Source organism: Panulirus ornatus, chromosome 50 (assembly GCF_036320965.1).
Source record: "Panulirus ornatus isolate Po-2019 chromosome 50, ASM3632096v1, whole genome shotgun sequence".
NCBI classification, from domain to species: domain Eukaryota; kingdom Metazoa; phylum Arthropoda; class Malacostraca; order Decapoda; family Palinuridae; genus Panulirus; species Panulirus ornatus.
Window position 1 is genome coordinate 1,918,001 of NC_092273.1, and position 22,158 is coordinate 1,940,158.

The following is a 22,158-nucleotide window of genomic DNA, read 5'->3' on the forward strand; positions in this document are numbered from 1 at the left end:
ACATATATATATATATATATATATATATATATATATATATATATATATATATATATATATGTACATATATATATATATATATATATATTTTTTTTTGCTTTGTCGCTGTCTCCCGCGTTTGAAAGGTAGCGCAAGGAAACAGACGAAAGAAATGGCCCAACCCACCCCCATACACATGTATATACACACACGTCCACACACGCAAATATACATACCTACACAGATTTCCACGGTTTACCCCAGACGCTTCACATGCTCTGATTCAATCCACTGACAGCACGTCAACCCCGGTATACCACATCGATCCAATTCACTCTATTCCTTGCCCTCCTTTCACCCTCCTGCATGTTCAGGCCCCGATCACACAAAATCTTTTTCACTCCATCTTTCCACCTCCAATTTGGTCTCCCACTTCTCCTCGTTCCCTCCACCTCGAACACATATATCCTCTTGGTCAATCTTTCCTCACTCATTCTCTCCATGTGCCCAAACCATTTCAAAACACCCTCTTCTGCTCTCTCAACCACGCTCTTTTTATTTCCACACATCTCTCTTACCCTTACGTTACTTACTCGATCAAACCACCTCACACCACACATTGTCCTCAAACATCTCATTTCCAGCACATCCACCCTCCTGCGCACAACTCTATCAATAGCCCACGCCTCGCAACCATAGAACATTGTTGGAACCACTATTCCTTCAAACATACCCATTTTTGCTTTCCGAGATAATGTTCTCGACTTCCACACATTCTTCAAGGCTCCCAGGATTTTCGCCCCCTCCCCCACCCTATGATCCACTTCCGCTTCCATGGTTCCATCCGCTGCCAGATCCACTCCCAGATATCTAAAACACTTCACTTCCTCCAGTTTTTCTCCATTCAAACTTACCTCCCAATTGACTTGACCCTCAACCCTACTGTAACTAATAACCTTGCTCTTATTCACATTTACTCTTAACTTTCTTCTTTCACACACTTTACCAAACTCAGTCACCACCTTCTGCAGTTTCTCACATGAATCACCCACCAGTGCTGAATCATTAGCGAACAACACCTGACTCACTTCCCAAGCTCTCTCATCCACAACAGACTTCATACTTGCCCCTCTTTCCAGAACTCTTGCATTCACCTCCCTAACAACCCCATCCATAAACAAATTAAACAACCATGGAGACATCACACACCCCTGCCGCAAACATAAATTCACTGAGAACCAATCACTTTCCTCTCTTCCTACATGTACACATGCCTTACATCCTCGATAAAAACTTTTCACTGCTTCTAACAACTTGCTTCCCACACCATATATTCTTAATACCTTTCACATAGCATCTCTATCAACTCTATCATATGCCTTCTCCAGATCCATAAATGCTACATACAAATCCATTTGCTTTTCTAAGTATTTCTCACATACATTCTTCAAAGCAAACACCTGATCCACACATCCTCTACTACTTCTGAAACCACACTGCTCTTCCCCAATCTGATGCTCTGTACATGCCTTCACCCTCTCAATCAATACCCTTCCATATAATTTACCAGGAATACTCAACAAACTTATACCTCTGTAATTTGAGCACTCACTCTTATCCCCTTTGACTTTGTACAATGGCACTATGCACGCATTCTGCCAATCCTCAGACACCTCACCATGAGTCATATATATATATTTTTTTTTTCGCTGTCTCCCGCGTTTGCGAGGTAGCGCAAATAAATACACGAAAGAAATGGCCCAACCCACCCCTATACACATGTATATACATACGTCCACACACGCAAATATACATACCTACACAGCCCTCCATGGTTTAATCCAGACGCTTCACATGCCCTGATTCAATCCACTGACAGCACGTCAACCCCGGTATACCACATCGATCCAATTCACTCTATTTCTTGCCCTCCTTTCACCCTCCTGCATGTTCAGGCCCTAATCACACAAAATCTTTTTCACTCCATCTTTCCACCTCCAATTTGGTCTCCCACTTCTTGTTCCCTCCACCTCCGACACATATATCCTCTTGGTCAATCTTTCCTCACTCATTCTTTCCATGTGCCCAAACCATTTCAAAACACCCTCTTCTGCTCTCTCAACCATGCTCTTTTTATTTCCACACATCTCTCTTACCCTTACGTTACTTACTCGATCAAACCACCTCACACCACACATTGTCCTCAAACATCTCATTTCCAGCACATCCATCCTCCTGCGCACAACTCTATCCATAGCCCACGCCTCACAACCATACAACATTGTTGGAACCACTAATCCTTCAAACATACCCATTTTTGCTTTCCGAGATAATGTTCTCGACTTCCACACATTCTTCAAGGCTCCCAGGATTTTCGCCCCCTCCCCCACCCTATGATTCACTTCCGCTTCCATGGTTCCATCCGCTGCCAGATCCACTCCCAGATATCTAAAACACTTTACTTCCTCCAGTTTTTCTCCATTCAAACTTACCTCCCAATTGACTTGACCCTCAACCCTACTGTACCTAATAACCTTGCTCTTATTCACATTTACTCTTAACTTTCTTCTTTCACACACTTTACTAAACTCAGTCACCAGCTTCTGCAGTTTCTCACATGAATCAGCCACCAGCGCTGTATCATCAGCGAACAACAACTGACTCACTTCCCAAGCTCTCTCATCCCCAACAGACTTCATACTTGCCCCTCTTTCCAAAACTCTTGCATTCACCTCCCTAACCACCCCATCCATAAACAAATTAAACTACCATGGAGACATCACACACCCCTGCCGCAAACATAAATTCACTGAGAACCAATCACTTTCCTCTCTTCCTACACGTACACATGCCTTACATCCTCGATAAAAACTTTTCACTGCTTCTAACAACTTGCCTCCCACACCATATATTCTTAATACCTTCCACAGAGCATCTCTATCAACTGTATCATATGCCTTACCCAGATCCATAAATGGTACAAACAAATCCATTTGCTTTTCTAAGTATTTCTCACATACATTCTTCAAAGCAAACACCTGATCCACACATCCTCTACCACTTCTGAAACCACACTGCTCTTCCCCAGTCTGATGCTCTGTACATGCCTTCACCCTCTCAATCAATACCCTCCCATATAATTTACCATGAATACTCAACAAACTTATACCTCTGTAATTTGAGCACTCACTCTTATCCCCTTTGCCTTTGTACAATGGCACTATGCACACATTCCGCCAATCCTCAGGCACCTCACCATGAGTCATACATACATTAAATAACCTTACCAACCAGTCAATAATACAGTCACCCCCTTTTTTAATAAATTCCACTGCAATACCATCCAAACCTGCTGCCTTGCCGGCTTTCATCTTCCGCAAAGCTTTTACTACCTCTTCTCTGTTTACCAAATCATTTTCCCTAACCCTCTCACTTTGCACACCACTCGACCAAAACACCCTATATCTGCCACTCTATCATCAAACACATTCAACAAACCTTCAAAATACTCACTCCATCTCCTTCTCACATCACCACTATATATATATATATATATATATTTTCCAAAAGAAGGAACAGAGGGGGCCAGGTGAGGATATTCCAAAAAAGGCCCAGTCCTCTGTTCTTAACGCTACCTCGCTAACGCGGGAAATGGCGAATAGTTTAAAAGAAAAAAGAAAGATATATATATATATGAAAGCGTAGGAGCAATGGGGGAACTTTCCTGCTTCAACATTTCGACCACCTGCCTCTTGATCACAAAGGTGACGTCACATTCAGCGAGTGTGACCATCCCCCAAACTACCTGAGAATTCTGCTCCCTGAATGTTTGGTTGTTGCGTACCTTACTCTTCACCAAGCTTATAATGCAAAGAGCTTGCTCCTTTCACTATAAATGCACAACCTTATGGTTCATATTTTCATTTACATTGATATATACAGTTTAATTTTTTTTTTCCTCATTCTCTTTGTTTATCCTTTATCTAATATCACAGCACCGGTCCATTGGTCAACATAAACTACTATAAAATTGGATGTCTTATGAGCTTACATCCTTCCTGTCCTTCAAGGTTATAAATGCATATATCGCTGGGATAGGAAGAGAGAGAAAATACTTCCCATGTATTCCCCGCGTGTCGTAAAAAGGACTAAAAGGGGAGGTAGCGGGGGGGCTGGAACTCCTCCCCTTCAGTTTTTGCTTTTCCAAAAGAAGGAAAAAAGAAGTTGACCAAGTGAGGATATTCCCTCTAAGGCTCAGTCCTCTGTTCTTAACACTACCTCGCTAACGCGGGAAATGGTGAGAACATTATCTCGGAAAGCAAAAATGGGTATGTTTGAAGGAATAGTGGTTCCAACAATGTTATATGGTTGTGAGGTGGAGGCTATAGATAGGGTTGTACGGACGATGGTGGTGGATGTGTTGGAAATGAGATGCTTGAGGACAATATGTGGTGTGAGGTGGTTTGATCGAGTAAGTAATGAAAGGGTAAGAGAGATGTGTGGTAATAAAAATGTGGTTGAGAGAGCAGAAGAGGGTGTATTGAAATGGTATGGTCACATGGAGAGAATGAGTGAGGAAAGAGTGACAAAGAGGATATATGTGTCAGAGGAAGAGGGAACGAGAAGTGGGAGACCAAATTGGAGGTGGAAGAATGGAGTGAAAATTTTTTTGAGCAGTCAGGGCCTGAACATGCAGGAGGGTGGAAGGCGTGCAAGGAATAGAGTGAATTGGAACGATGTGGTATACCAGGGTCGACATGCTGTCAATGGATTGAACCAGGGCACATGAAGTGTCTGGGGTAAACCATGGAAAGTTTTGTGTGGCCTGGATGTGGAATGGTATATATATATATATATATATATATATATATATATATATATATATATATATATATATAAATATATATTATCCCTGGGGATAGGGGATTAAGAGTACTTCCCATGTATTCCCTGCGTGTCGTAGAAGGCGACTAAAAGGGGAGGGAGCGGGGGGCTGGAAATCCTCCCCTCTCGTTTTTTTTTTTTAATGTTCCAAAAGAAGGAACAGAGAATTGGGCCAGGTGAGGGTATTCCCTCAAAGGCCCAGTCCTCTGTTTTTAACGCTACCTCGCTAATGCGGGAAATGGCGAATAGTTTGAAAGAAAAGAAAAGAAAGATATATATATATATATATACCATTATATATATATATATATATATATATTTTTTTTTTTGCTTTGTCGCTGTCTCCCGCGTTTGCGAGGTAGCGCAAGGAAACAGACGAAAGAAATGGCCCAACCCACCCCCATACACATGTATATACATACGTCCACACACGCAAATATACATACCTACACAGCTTTCCATGGTTCACCCCAGACGCTTCACATGCCTTGATTCAATCCACTGACAGCACGTCAACCCCGGTATACCACATCGCTCCAACTCACTCTATTCCTTGCCCTCCTTTCACCCTCCTGCATGTTCAGGCCCTAATCACACAAAATCTTTTTCACTCCATCTTTCCACCTCCAATTTGGTCTCCCTCTTCTCCTCATTCCCTCCACCTCCGACACATATATCCTCTTGGTCAATCTTTCCTCACTCATTCTCTCCATGTGACCAAACCATTTCAAAACACCCTCCTCTGCTCTCTCAACCACACTCTTTTTATTTCCACACGTCTCTCTTACCCTTACGTCACTTACTCGATCAAACCACCTCACACCACACATTGTCCTCAAACATCTCATTTCCAGCACATACATCCTCCTGCGCACAACTCTATCCATAGTCCACGCTTCGCAACCATACAACATTGTTGGAACCACTATTCCTTCAAACATACCCATTTTTGCTCTCCGAGATAATGTTCTCGACTTCCACACATTCTTCAAGGCTCCCAGAATTTTCACCCTCTCCCCCACCCTATGATCCACTTCTGCTTCCATGGTTCCATCCGCTGCCAGATCCACTCCCAGATATCTAAAACACTTCACTTCCTCCAGTTTTTCTCCATTCAAACTCACCTCCCAATTGACTTGACCCTCAACCCTACTGTACCTAATAACCTTGCTCTTATTCACATTTACTCTTAACTTTCTTCTTTCACACACTTTACCAAACTCAGTCACCAGCTTCTGCAGTTTCTCACATGAATCAGCCACCAGTGCTGTATCATCAGCGAACAACAACTGACTCACTTCCCAAGCTCTCTCATCCCCAACAGACTTCATACTTGCCCCTCTTTCCAAAACTCTTGCATTCACCTCCCTAACAACCCCATCCATAAACAAATTAAACAACCATGGAGACATCACACACCCCTGCCGCAAACCTACATTCACTGAGAACCAATCACTTTCCTCTCTTCCTACATGTACACATGCCTTACATCCTCGATAAAAACTTTTCACTGCTTCTAACAACTTGCCTCCCACACCATATATTCTTAATACCTTCCACAGAGCATCTCTATCAACTCTATCATATGCCTTCTCCAGATCCATAAATGCTTTAATCCATACAAATCCATACATATTTTTCTTTCTTTTCTTTCTTTCAAACTATTCGCCATTTCCCGCATTAGCGAGGTAGCGTTAAGAACAGAGGACTGGGCCTTGAGGGAATACCCTCACCTGGCCCAATTCTCTGTTCCTTCTTTTGGAAAACTAAAAAAAAAACGAGAGGGGGAGGATTTCCAGCCCCCCGCTCCCTCCCCTTTTAGTCGCCTTCTACGACACGCAGGGAATACGTGGGAAGTATTCTTTCTCCCCTATCCCCAGGGATTACAAATCCATACATATATATATATATATATTTTTTTTTTTCATACTATTCGCCATTTCCCGCGATAGCGAGGTAGCGTTAAGAAAAGAGGACTGGGCCTTTGAGGGAATATCCTCACCTGGCCCTCTTCTCTGTTCCTTCTTTTGGAAAATAAAAAAAAAAAAAGAAAAAAAAAAAAAAAAACGAGAGGGGAGGATTCCCAGCCCCCCTCTCCCTTCCCTTTTAGTCGCCTTCTACGACACGCAGGGAATACGTGGGAAGTATTCTTTCTCCCCTATCCCCAGGGAATATATATATATATATATATATATATATATATATATATATATATATATATATATATATATATATATATATATATATATATATATTTTTTTTTTTTTTTTTTTTCAAACTATTCGCCATTTCCCGCGTTAGCGAGGTAGCGTTAAGAACTGAGGACTGGGCCATTGAGGGAATATCCTCACCTGGCCCCCTTCTCTGTTCCTTCTTTTGGAAAATTAAAAAAAATTGAGAGGGGAGGATTTCCAGCCCCCCCGCTCCCTCCCCTTTTAGTTGCCTTCTACGACACGCAGGGAATACGTGGGAAGTATTCTTTCTCCCCTATCCCCAGGGATATATATATATATATATATATATATAAACTCTATATAAAAATAAATATATATATATATATTCTTTTTTTTTTCTTTCATACTATTCGCCATTTCCGGCGTTAGCGCGGTAGCATTAACAACAGAGGACTGGGCCTTTGAGGGAATATCCTCACCTGGCCCCCTTCTCTGTTCCTTCTTTTGGGGAAAAAAAAAACAAGAGGGGAGGATTTCCAGCTGGAAATCCTCCCCTCCCAGTTATAATTGTCCAAAAGAAGGAACGGAGAGGTGGGCCAAGTGAGGATATACCCTCTAAGGCTCACTCCTCTGTTTTTAACACTACCTCGCTCACACAGGATAAAGCGAATATGTATGAGGTGATTTGATTGGGTAAGTAATGTAAGGGTAAGAGAGGTGTGTGGAAATAATCAAGAGTATGGTTGAGAGAGCAGAAGAGGGTGTGTTGAAGTGGTTTGGACATATTGAAAGAATGAGTGAGGAAAGATTGACAAAGAGGATATATGTGTCAGAGGTGGAGGGAACAAGGAGAAGCAGGAGACCAAATTGGAGGCAGAAGGATGGAGAGAAAAAGATTTTGAGCTGAACTTACAGGAGGGTGAGAGGCGTGCAAGGAATAGAGTGAATTGGAAGATGTGGTATACTGGGATCGACTTGCTGTCAATGGACTGAACCAGGAATGTGAAGTGTCTGGGGTAAACCATGGAAAGGACTGTGGGGCCTGGATGTGGATAGAGAGCTGTTTACTTTCAAATAAACAATAACTTGTTTGCTATGCCCTGACTTGTCAGTTGTTTTAAAACCCAAAGCCTAATATACATATGCATCCTCTCATTTTCTCCTACCAGGAATAATCTAAGAGTTCTGGTATTTGGTACATCAATTAAAGTACTTTTTCATTTTCTTAAAAATAACAGATACCAACCCTTTTGGTGCATAAGATTTTTCTTTTTGCCCTGACTTGTCAGTTGTTTTAAAACCCAAAGCCTAATATACATATGCATCCTCTCATTTTCTCTTACCAGGAATAATCTAAGAGTTCTGGTATTTGGTACATCAATTAAAGTACTTTTTCATTTTCTTAAAAATAACAGATACCAACCCTTTTGGTGCATAAGATTTTTCTTTTTGGTCTCCACTCAATGTATAAAACAAATAATACTCTTTTCATGTAAAGGTACTCCTTCTGATCTTATGAATTAAGACAACTATACCTAAGTTTTGGGTACAACACCTTTTGGATAAGCACATTATTTCCAAGATTGGACAATCTTAAATATGCAAAATATTTCAGTCTTTTCCGTTTTATGATTAGGTGCAGAATAACAATGTAAACTAATCTGGATTGATCATTGCTAAGTATATGTGGTAAGGGCATGGTAGCAGAGGCTATGAGTGGCAGTGGGCCAAAGACACACCAAGTCCCCAGTGAAGGTGTTCAGTCACCCAGTGTGGTCTCTGTTAGGTTACAGAAGCCTCCAGGCAACTCACTCATTTTGTCTTTGAGCTCTCATCTATGGCCATCCGAACAGAGCTTATAATGCACCTAGAATTCGACTTGTGGCAGCAGGAAATTACATAAGTTTGTAGATTAACATTCACAGCAACCTTCTATGTAATAGAAGGGTGATATCCATAGCACCAAAAGGGTGAAAGACACTGCAATCTATTCTGGATATAAAAAATACCTTAATTACATGAAACATCTTTAATGACATGAGTACTTATAAAAGTGTTTCATAGGTAATGCAACCATCTCAGGAAAGCCAGCGTCACAACATCTCTGCCAGTACACCAATATTCTTCTTTAGAGTACAGTGCCAACACGATCACGAGGAATAAGGCGAAGTTCAGAGCCATGTTTCAAAAATACACTACCTGAAACAAAGACATCACACCCAGGAAAGCATTCATATTTTAGAAAATTACTAACAATACAATTGCGGGATATATGCTTCAAATGTCTCAACATTTGAATTAAAATGCAAAATTTTAAGCTTTTTCTCATTCAGAAAGATGGTACAGCCTCTTAGAAACAAAAAGTAAACAGATTCTCACCATGAAATATATGACTACCTCAGTGCATTCTAAGGAAAATAACATCCTGCTCACTCAGTCATATAATTGAAGCTAGGTCACAAAAATTATGAATACGACTATTACTAATACATTCACTTGCTTTTCCATACAGTACATTTAATACAGATTTGTATTCTTAAAACAGAAGTCTCCTCCAGTCAATGATGCCCATCTCATAAATACCAAAATGTCCTTACGTATAAAACTTATTCTTATTTATTATTCATTATATTTTGTCGCTGTCTCCCGCATTAGCGACGTAGTGCAAGGAAACAGACGAAAGAATGGCCCAACATACCCATATACACATGTATATACATACACGTCCACACACGCACATATACATACCTATACATTTCAACATATATATATATATTTTTTTTCATACTATTCGCCATTTCCCGCATTAGCGAGGTAGCGTTAAGAACAGAGGACTGGGCCTTTGAGGGAATATCCTCACCTGGCCCCCTTCTCTGTTCCCTCTTTTGGAAAATCAAAAAAAAAAAAGAAATGAGAGGGGAGGATTTCCAGCCCCCCGCTCTCTTCCCTTTTAGTCGACTTCTACGACACACAGGGAATACGTGGGAAGTATTCTTTCTCCCCTATCCCCAGGGATATATATATATATATATATATATATATATATATATATATATATATATATATATATATATATATATATATATTTTTTAACTATTCGCCATTTCCCGCATTAGCGAGGTAGCGTTAAGAACAGAGGACTGGTCCTTTTTTGGAATATCCTCACCTGGCCCCCTCTGTTCCTTCTTTTGGAAAATTAAAAAAAAAAAACGAGGGGAGGATTCCCAGCCCCCCGCTCCCTCCCCTTTTAGTCGCCTTCTACGACACGCAGGGAATACGTGGGAAGTATTCTTAATCCCCTATCCCCTGGGATAATATACACATATATATATATATATATATATATATATATATATATATATATATATATATATATATATATATATATATTTTTTTTTTTTTTTATACTTTGTCGCTGTCTCCCGCGTTTGCGAGGTAGCGCATGGAAACAGACGAAAGAAATGGCCCAACCCCCCCCATACACATGTACATACACACGTCCACACACGCAAATATACATACCTACACAGCTTTCCATGGTTTACCCCGGACGCTTCACATGCCTTGATTCAATCCACTGACAGCACGTCAACCCCTGTATACCACATCGCTCCAATTCACTCTATTCCTTGCCCTCCTTTCACCCTCCTGCATGTTCAGGCCCCGATCACACAAAATCCTTTTCACTCCATCTTTCCACCTCCAATTTGGTCTCCCTCTTCTCCTCGTTCCCTCCACCTCCGACACATATATCCTCTTGGTCAATCTTTCCTCACTCATTCTCTCCATGTGCCCAAACCATTTCAAAACACCCTCTTCTGCTCTCTCAACCACGCTCTTTTTATTTCCACACATCTCTCTTACCCTTACGTTACTTACTCGATCAAACCACCTCACACCACACATTGTCCTCAAACATCTCATTTCCAGCACATCCATCCTCCTGCGCACAACTCTATCCATAGCCCACGCCTTGCAACCATACAACATTGTTGGAACTACTATTCCTTCAAACATACCCATTTTTGCTTTCCGGGATAATGTTCTCGACTTCCACACATTTTTCAAGGCTCCCAAAATTTTCGCCCCCTCCCCCACCCTATGATCCACTTCCGCTTCCATGGTTCCATCCGCTGACAGATCCACTCCCAGATATCTAAAACACTTCACTTCCTCCAGTTTTTCTCCATTCAAACTCACCTCCCAATTGACTTGACCCTCAACCCTACTGTACCTAATAACCTTGCTCTTATTCACATTTACTCTTAACTTTCTTCTTCCACACACTTTACCAAACTCCGTCACCAGCTTCTGCAGTTTCTCACATGAATCCGCCACCAGCGCTGTATCATCAGCGAACAACAACTGACTCACTTCCCAAGCTCTCTCATCCCCAACAGACTTCATACTTGCCCCTCTTTCCAAGACTCTTGCATTTACCTCCCTAACAACCCCATCCATAAACAAATTAAACAACCATGGAGACATCACACACCCCTGCCGCAAACCTACATTCACTGAGAACCAATCACTTTCCTCTCTTCCTACACGTACACATGCCTTACATCCTCGATAAAAACTTTTCACTGCTTCTAACAACTTGCCTCCCACACCATATATTCTTAATACCTTCCACAGAGCATCTCTATCAACTCTATCATATGCCTTCTCCAGATCCATAAATGCTACATACAAATCCATTTGCTTTTCTAAGTATTTCTCGCATACATTCTTCAAAGCAAACACCTGATCCACACATCCTCTACCACTTCTGAAACCACACTGCTCTTCCCCAATCTGATGCTCTGTACATGCCTTCACCCTCTCAATCAATACTCTCCCATATAATTTACCAGGAATACTCAACAAACTTATACCTCTGTAATTTGAGCACTCACTCTTATCCCCTTTGCCTTTGTACAATGGCACTATGCACGCATTCCGCCAATCCTCAGGCACCTCACCATGAGTCATACATACATTAAATAACCTTACCAACCAGTCAACAATACAGTCACCCCCTTTTTTAATAAATTCCACTGCAATACCATCCAAACCTGCTGCCTTGCCGGCTTTCATCTTCCGCAAAGCTTTTACTACCTCCTCTCTGTTTACCAAATCATTTTCCCTAACCCTCTCACTTTGCACACCACCTCGACCCAAACACCCTATATCTGCCACTCTGTCATCAGACACATTCAACAAACCTTCAAAATACTCATTCCATCTCCTTCTCACATCACCACTACTTGTTATCACCTCCCCATATATATTTTATACTATTCGCCATTTCCTGCATTAGCAAGGTAGCGTTAAGAACAGAGGACTGGGCCTTAGAGGGAATATCCTCACCTGGCCCCCTTCTCTGTTCCTTCTTTTGGAAAATTAAAAAAAACGAGAGGGGAGGATTTCCAGCCACCCGCTACCCCCCCTTTTAGTCGCCTTCTACGACACGCAGGGAATACGTGGGAAGTATTCTTTCTCCCCTATCCCCCAATATATATATATATATATATATATATATATATATATATATATATATATATATATATATATATTATCCCTGGGGATAGGGGAGAAAGAATACTTCCCATGTATTCCCTGCGTGTCGTAGAAGGCGACTAAAAGGGGAGGGAGCGGTGGTCTGGAAATCCTCCCCTCTCGTTTTTTTTTTAATTTTCCAAAAGAATGAACAGAGAACGAGGCCAGGTGAGGATATTCCTTCAGAGGCCCAGTCCTCTGTTCTTAACGCTACCTTGCTAACGCGGGAAATGGCGAATGGTATGAAAGAAAGAAAGATATATATATATATCTTTTCTTTCTTTTAAACTATTCGCCATTTCCCGCATTAGTGAGGTAGCGTTAAGAACAAAGGACTGGGCCTTTTTTGGAATATCCTCACCTGGCCCCACTCTGTTCCTTCTTTTGGAAAATTAAAAAAAGACGAGAGGGGAGGATTTCCAGCCCCCCACTCCCTCCCCTTTTAGTCACCTTCTATGACATGCAGGGAATATGTGGGAAGTATTCTTAATCCCCTATCCCCAGGGATAATATATGTGTATATATATATATATATATATATATATATATATATATATATATATATATATATATATATATATATTATTTTACTATCATATTATTATACTTTGTCGCTGTCTCCCGCGTTTGCGAGGTAGCGCAAGGAAACAGACGAAAGAAATGGCCCCCCCCCCCATACACATGTATATACATACGTCCACACACGCAAATATACATACCTACACAGCTTTCCATTGTTTACCCCAGACGCTTCACATGCCTTGATTCAATCCACTGACAGCACGTCAACCCCGGTATACCACATCGCTCCAATTCACTCTATTCCTTGCCCTCCTTTCACCCTCCTGCATGTTCAGGCCCTAATCACACAAAATCTTTTTCACTCCATCTTTCCACCTCCAATTTGGTCTCCCTCTTCTCCTCGTTCCCTCCACCTCCGACACATATATCCTCTTGGTCAATCTTTCCTCACTCATTCTCTCCATGTGCCCAAACTACTTCAAAGCACCCTCTTCTGCTCTCTCAACCACGCTCTTTTTATTTCCACACATCTCTCTTACCCTTACGTTACTCACTCGATCAAACCACCTCACACCACACATTGTCCTCAAACATCTCATTTCCAGCACATCCATCCTCCTGCGCACAACTCTATCCATAGCCCACGCCTCGCAACCATACAACATTGTTGGAACCACTATTCCTTCAAACATACCCATTTTTGCTTTCCGAGATAATGTTCTCGACTTCCACACATTCTTCAAGGCCCCCAGAATTTTCGCCCCCTCCCCCACCCTATGATCCACTTCCACTTCCATGGTTCCATCCGCTGCCAGATACACTCCCAGATATCTAAAACACTTCACTTCCTCCAGTTTTTCTCCATTCAAACTCACCTCCCAATTGACTTGACCCTCAACCCTACTGTACCCAATAACCTTGCTCTTATTCACATTTACTCTTAACTTTCTTCTTCCACACACTTTACCAAACTCAGTCACCAGCTTCTGCAGTTTCTTACATGAATCAGCCACCAGCGCTGTATCATCAGCGAACAACAACTGACTCACTTCCCAAGCTCTCTCATCCCCAACAGACTTCATACTTGCCCCTCTTTCCAAAACTCTTGCATTCACCTCCCTCACAACCCCATCCATAAACAAATTAAACAACCATGGAGACATCACACACCCCTGCCGCAAACCTACATTCACTGAGAACCAATCACTTCTCTCTCTTCCTACACGTACACATGCCTTACATCCTCGATAAAAACTTTTCACTGCTTCTAACAACTTGCCTCCCACACCATATATTCTTAATACCTTCCACAGGGCATCTCTATCAACTCTATCATATGCCTTCTCCAGATCCATAAATGCTACAAACAAATCCATTTGCTTCTCTAAGTATTTCTCACATACATTCTTCAAAGCAAACACCTGATCCACACATCCTCTACCACTTCTGAAACCACACTGCTCTTCCCCAATCTGATGCTCTGTACATGCCTTCACCCTCTCAATCAATACCCTCCCATATAATTTACCAAGAATACTCAACATATATATATATATATATATATATATATATATATATATATATATATATATATATATATATATATATATATATATTTTTTTTTTTTTTATACTTTGTCGCTGTCTCCCGCGTTTGCGAGGTAGCGCAAGGAAACATATATATATATATATATATATATATATATATATATATATATATATATATATATATATATATACACATATATAAATTTATCTATATACATATACCCTAGCCTGAGCCAGGTACCCATTTTATTAAATATAACCCTAAGGGTACATGAACAGCTGGGTTGACTGTGGATCGACTGCTGCAACCAGGATTCGAATCTATGTGCTCGACCCTGGGCAGCCCGTGAATGAGTCACAGTCAAGAACACTGACTGGTATGAGAGAGGTAGTAAGTAAGGAGCAAGCTATAATGATAATTGAGATACATACTAAAGTAGAGGGAAAATACTGCAGATTACAACAATATCTAAAATGCTTACTAAAAGAAAACTAAGGGAATGATCGAGCAAGTAAATGAAGTGTAAACTAATAGTAACTCAAACACAGATTGAAAAGAATAAGCACAGGTGTAGATACAGATGTGTAAGACCAGTAGTGGTGCACGCTAAACAGTAGTCTACCTACACATCATCTTCAATGCCTGTTCCGAGTCTGCCACCCTCACCACGGCCCCAGGTGAAGACCACACTATCAGCAGACACCACCACTACATGCTGACTCCCACAACTGATACTGCCCACATCAATATATATATATATATATATATATATATATATATATATATATATATATATATATCCTCCCCTCCTTGTATTTTTAACTTTCTAAAATGGGAAACAGAAGAAGGAGTCACGCGGGGAGTGCTCATCCTCCTCAAAGGCTCAGACTGGGGTGTCTAAATGTGTGTGGATGTAACCAAGATGTGAAAAAAGGAGAGATAGGTAGTATGTTTGAGGAAAGGAACCTGGATGTTTTGGCTCTGAGTGAAACGAAGCTCAAGGGTAAAGGGGAAGAGTGGTTTGGAAATGTCTTGGGAGTAAAGTCAGGGGTTAGTGAGAGGACAAGAGCAAGGGAAGGAGTAGCAGTACTCCTGAAACAGGAGTTGTGGGAGTATGTGATAGAATGTAAGAAAGTAAATTCTCGATTAATATGGGTAAAACTGAAAGTTGATGGAGAGAGATGGGTGATTATTGGTGCATATGCACCTGGGCATGAGAAGAAAGATCATGAGAGGCAAGTGTTTTGGGAGCAGCTGAATGAGTGTGTTAGTGGTTTTGATGCACGAGACCGGGTTATAGTGATGGGTGATTTGAATGCAAAGGTGAGTAATGTGGCAGTTGAGGGAATAATTGGTATACATGGGGTGTTCAGAGTTGTAAATGGAAATGGTGAAGAACTTGTAGATTTATGTGCTGAAAAAGGACTGGTGATTGGGAATACCTGGTTTAAAAAGCGAGATATACATAAGTATACGTATGTAAGTAGAAGAGATGGCCAGAGAGCGTTATTGGATTACATGTTAATTGACAGGCATGCGAAAGAGAGACTTTTGGATGTTAATGTGCTGAGAGGTGCAACTGGAGGGATGTCTGATCATTATCTTGTGGAGGCTAAGGTGAAGATTTGTATGGGTTTTCAGAAAAGAAGAGCGAACGTTGGGGTGAAGAGGGTGGTGAGAGTAAGTGAGCTTGGGAAGGAGACTTGAGTGAGGAAGTACCAGGAGAGACTGAGCACAGAATGGAAAAAGGTGAGAACAATGGAAGTAAGGGGAGTGGAGGAGGAATGGGATGTATTTAGGGAATCAGTGATGGATTGCACAAAAGATGCTTGTGGCATGAGAAGAGTGGGAGGTGGGTTGATTAGAATGGGTAGTGAGTGGTGGGATGAAGAAGTAAGATTATTAGTGAAAGAGAAGAGAGAGGCATTTGGACGATTTTTGCAGGGAAAAAATGAAATTGAGTGGGAGATGTATAAAAGAAAGAGACAGGAGGTCAAAAGAAAGGTGCAAGAGGTGAAAAAGAGGGCAAATGAGAGTTGGGGTGAGAGAGCATCATTAAATTTTAGGGAGAATAAAAAAATGTTCTGGAAGGAGGTAAATAAAGTGCGTAAGACAAGGGAGCAAATGGGAACTTCAGTGAAGGGCGCAAATGGGGAGGTGATAACAAGTAGTGGTGATGTGAGAAGGAGATGGAGTGAATATTTTGAAGGTTTGTTGAATGTGTTTGATGATAGAGTGGCAGATATAGGGTGTTTTGGTCGAGGTGGTGTGCAAAGTGAGAGGGTTAGGGAAAATGATTTGGTAAACAGAGAAGAGGTAGTAAAAGCTTTGCGGAAGATGAAAGCCGGCAAGGCAGCAGGTTTGGATGGTATTGCAGTGGAATTTATTAAAAAAGGGGGTGACTGTATTGTTGACTGGTTGGTAAGGTTATTTAATGTATGTATGACTCATGGTGAGGTGCCTGAGGATTGGCGGAATGCGTGCATAGTGCCATTGTACAAAGGCAAAGGGGATAAGAGTGAGTGCTCAAATTACAGAGGTATAAGTTTGTTGAGTACTCCTGGTAAATTATATGGGAGGGTATTGATTGAGAGGGTGAAGGCATGTACAGAGCATCAGATTCGGGAAGAGCAGTGTGGTTTCAGAAGTGGTAGAGGATGTGTGGATCAGGTGTTTGCTTTGAGGAATGTAAATGAGAAATACTTAGAAAAGCAAATGGATTTGTATGTAGCATTTATGGATCAGGAGAAGGTATATGATAGAGTTGATAGAGATGCTCTGTGGAAGGTATTAAGAATATATGGTGTGGGAGGCAAGTTGTTAGAAGCAGTGAAAAGTTTTTATCGAGGATGTAAGGCATGTGTACGTGTAGGAAGAGAGGAAAGTGATTGGTTCTCAGTGAATGTAGGTTTGCGGCAGGGGTGTGTGATGTCTCCATGGTTGTTTAATTTGTTTATGGATGAGGTTGTTAGGGAGGTGAATGCAAGAGTTCTGGAAAGAGGGGCAAGTATGAAGTCTTTTGTGGATGAGAGAGCTTGGGAAGTGAGTCAGTTGTTCGCTGATGATACAGCGCTGGTGGCTGATTCATGTGAGGAACTGCAGAAGGTGGTGACAATTGGGAGGTAAGTTTGAATGGAGAAAAACTGGAGGAAGTAAAGTGTTTTAGATATCTGGGAGTGGATCTGGCAGCGGATGGAACCATGGAAGCGGAAGTGAATCATAGGGTGGGGGAGGGGGCGAAAATCCTGGGAGCCTTGAAGAATGTGTGGAAGTCGAGAACATTATCTCGGAAAGCAAAAATGGGTATGTTTGAAGGAATAGTGGTTCCAACAATGTTGTATGGTTGCGAGGCGTGGGCTATGGATAGAGTTGTGCGCAGGAGGGTGGATGTACTGGAAATGAGATGTTTGAGGACAATGTGTGGTGTGAGGTGGTTTGATCGAGTAAGTAATGTAAGGGTAAGAGAGATGTGTGGAAATAAAAAGAGCATGGTTGAGAGAGCAGAAGAGGGTGTTTTGAAATGGTTTGGGCACATGGAGAGAATGAGTGAGGAAAGATTGACCAAGAGGATATATGTGTCGGAGGTGGAGGGAACGAGGAGAAGTGGGAGACCAAATTGGAGGTGGAAAGATGGAGTGAAAAAGATTTTGTGTGATCGGGGCCTGAACATGCCCCCTCCCCCACCCTATGATTCACTTCCGCTTCCATGGTTCCATCCGCTGCCAGATCCACTCCCAGATATCTAAAACACTTTACTTCCTCCAGTTTTTCTCCATTCAAACTTACCTCCCAATTGACTTGACCCTCAACCCTACTGTACCCAATAACCTTGCTCTTATTCACATTTACTCTTAACTTTCTTCTTTCACACACTTTACCAAACTCAGTCACCAGCTTCTGCAGTTTCTCACATGAATCAGCCACCAGTGCTGTATCATCAGCGAACACAACGGACTCACTTCCCAAGCTCTCTCATCCACAACAGACTGCATACTTGCCCCTCTTTCCAAAACTCTTGAATTCACCTCCCTAACAACCCCATCCATAAACAAATTAAACAACCATGGAGACATCACACACACCCCTGCCACAAACCTACATTCACTGAGAATCAATCACTTTCCTCTCTTCCTACATGTACACATGCCTTACATCCTCGATAAAAACTTTACACTGCTTCTATCAACTTGCCTCCCACACCATATTTCTTAAAACCTTCCACAGAGCATCTCTATCAACTCTATCATATGCCTTCTCTAGATCCATAAATGCTACATACAAATCCATTTGCTTTTCTAAGTATTTCTCACATACATTCTTCAAAGCAAACACCTGATCCACACATCCTCTACCACTTCTGAAACCACACTGCTCTTCCCCAATCTGATGCTCTGTGCATGCCTTCACCCTCTCAATCAATACCCTCCCATATAATTTACCAGGAGTACTCAACAAACTTATACCTCTGTAATTTGAGCACTCACTCTTATCCCCTTCACCTTGGTACAATGGCACTATGCAAGCATTCTGCCAATCCTCAGGCACCTCACCATGAGTCATACATACATTAAATAACCTTACCAACCAGTCAACAATACAGTCACCCCCTTTTTTAATAAATTCCACTGCAATACCATCCAAACCTGCTGCCTTGCCGGCTTTCATCTTCCGCAAAGCTTTTACTACCTCTTCTCTGTTTACCAAATCATTCTCCCTAACCCTCTCACTTTGCACACCACCTTGACCCTCTGTACATGCCTTCACTCTCCCATTCAATACCCTCCTATACAATATCCCAGGAATACTTAATAAACTTATGCCACTGTAGTCTGAACACTCAACTTTATCCCTTTGTCTCTATACAATGGCACAATGCATGCATTTCACCAATCCTCAGGCACTTCACATTGATCCATACATACAATGAATATCCTTACCAACCAATCAACAACACAGCCACCTCCTTTCTTAAGAAATTCTACTGCAATACCATCCAAACCCACCACCTTGCCGGATTTTATCTTCCTCAAAGCTTTCACTATCTTTTTTCTCTTAATCAAACCATTCTCCATGACCCTCTCACTTTGCACACCACCCAGACCACAACACCCTACATCTGCCACTCTATCATCAAACACATTCAACAAAACTTTAAAATACCCACTCCATCTCCTTTTCACTTCATCACTACCTGTTATTGCTTCCCCTTTGCACTCCTTCAGTGATGTTCCCATTTGTTTCCTTGTCTTGTGCATGTTATTTACCTCCTTCTAAAACATCTCTTTATTCTCCCTAAATTCAATGATACTCTCTCACCCCAGCTCTCATATGCCCTCTTTTTCAACCCTTGGACCTTCCTCTTGATCTCTTGTTGCTTTGTTTTATATATCTCCAAGTCATTTGCACTCCTTCCTTGTAAGTATTGTCCAAACACTTCTCTTTTATCTTTCACTAACGACTTTACCTCTTCATCCCACCACTCACTACCCCTTCTAATCTGCCCATCTCCCACCTTTTGCATGCCACATGTATCTTTTGCACATAATATCCCTGTTTCCCTAAATACATTACCTAATGTATGAATTGATAATTATCTAAAAATTCAGAAAAATAGAAGAGAAAATTGCTAAAAGAGATGGAATTTCTGCCTAGCTCCTGAACATTTGCCTTCAGTTCAAAACACTGAACTTACAATTGGTGAATGATTCAGTAAATGGTATTTTAGCAAAAAATTTTCAGTAAATGGCATTTTTGTACATCTTTCAGTATGTTTTTATTTAATGAATGAATGCAAGTTGTGGGAGGGCTTGGAAGGAATAGTATGGATGGAAATTAATCAAAATTATCAAGAAGGAGAAAAAAAGGATGCACACTTCTACCACCACCACGAATATGGAAAGTTGTCGCAGAGCATGGATGGAATGGATCAAGAATAGCACTGGTGAAAAGAAAGACTGGAACTGTGAAGTATACATGGGTATGTGTATATGCCCCTGTGAATATGAAGACCATGTGAGGCAAGGATCAAATGAAACATTTCTGGAGGAAAATGTGACTGTATATATGGGTTTGAGAAGGAGAGGAAGGTGGTTGTAATGAATGATATGAATATGATGGTGGGATGTGATGAAACTGTTGAGATAATTGGGAAAGAAGAATGGAGGTAATCTTGTGGATGTCTGCTGAAAGGGGTTTATTCCATGCAAACACTTTTTTCAGCACAAGATGATCCACAGGTATACTTAGATGAGAAATCATGGAAGAGAAGAACTAAATAGCTGTAAATGAAAAGTTGAGAAAGGTTGTAGAAGATAAAGAAGTTGAGAAAGGTTGTAGAAGATAAAAAGTTGTGAGAATTCTTTGGAGATTCTGACCATCTTGCAGTTCTTGTGGAGGTGATGTTCAGGTTAAGTGGAGGTATGGCATAAAGAGGAATGGAGAGAAAAACCATTGGCAATGGAGATGAATTAGAAAGAATGCAAGGAATATGAAAGAAAGGTGACAGAATATTTAGATGAAAGGGCAGTTAATGTAAGGATGCAGTCATGTGTGAATGAGGTATTTAACATGTTTAGAGAAAGACTGTGAAAGGTTGCAGAATTAGTAGTTGGATACAAGGTTGTAAGATATAAGAATAAAGGTTAAATGCATGATGGACAGATGAGATTAAAAATGTTGTGGAAGAGTAGAAAATGGCATAAATTAGATTGTTCAAAAGGAATGCATCAGTGGAAGTTCAGCAAAGCGCGAGAGAAGAGTCTGATTATATCATCTACTCTAATAGGCTTCTCCCACTTTCAACCTACTTTACAGATGCTTTCCTCATCTTAAAGCAATGTTAATAGTACCGGAATTTTCCCTCTCCCTTCCACAAGTCCCATGCATGAAATTTCTTTCATTCCCATCCTCTGATGGCAGTAACTCTCAAAAAGCTCCTCTTGTTTTAATACTAACCTGATTTAGACAAAAGACATCCTCATGCAACTAAATCTTTTACTCCTATAGAAACTTCATACATAAAAGCATGAACACAGGGTCTATGAACCGGAGAAAGAATGTTTGAATCTCCATTAAAAACAACTTACATAACAACATTCATCAAACTTGATGTATGACCTCAAAGGAAGAACAGGTCTACTTGAAGAGCCCACTGGTGTTCTACTGGTAGCAAAGCCAACTACTATTTCAGGATGGGTGAGTAGGGGTGGGGTAATAAATCCTAACAAGAAGGTTCCAGCTGATTCAGCTCGTGGGTGGTATGCTCTCATGGCCTAGGGATACGCTTATGTTTTGTTGTTAGGTTCATAAAATACTTTATTCTTTAACGAGGCACCAACACTCATAGACAAGTTAAACTACACTATTTATATATTCCATATCAAACATTCTGGTGACCCACCTTTCACTGTATATTTCAACATCTCATATTTTCCTCATTTTTCTTGTGAAATTCTTCAACTTCTGGAGCCCCCTAATTTCTTTAGTCAATCTTTATTTCCATATAAAGAAG

General features: G+C 41.0%; 1 protein-coding gene across 1 annotated transcript in view; it reads right to left on the reverse strand.

Annotated features, from left to right (window-relative positions):
• Positions 1-9,051: 9,051 nt before the first annotated feature.
• The window catches only part of Ufm1 (Ubiquitin-fold modifier 1), a 49,632-nt gene continuing 36,525 nt past the window's right edge, over positions 9,052-22,158 (reverse strand). The window contains exon 4 of the mRNA XM_071691049.1: positions 9,052-9,236. Coding sequence (XP_071547150.1) covers positions 9,166-9,236 — 71 coding nt within the window. The 3' untranslated portion in view covers positions 9,052-9,165. The remainder of the gene's footprint in view (positions 9,237-22,158) is intronic.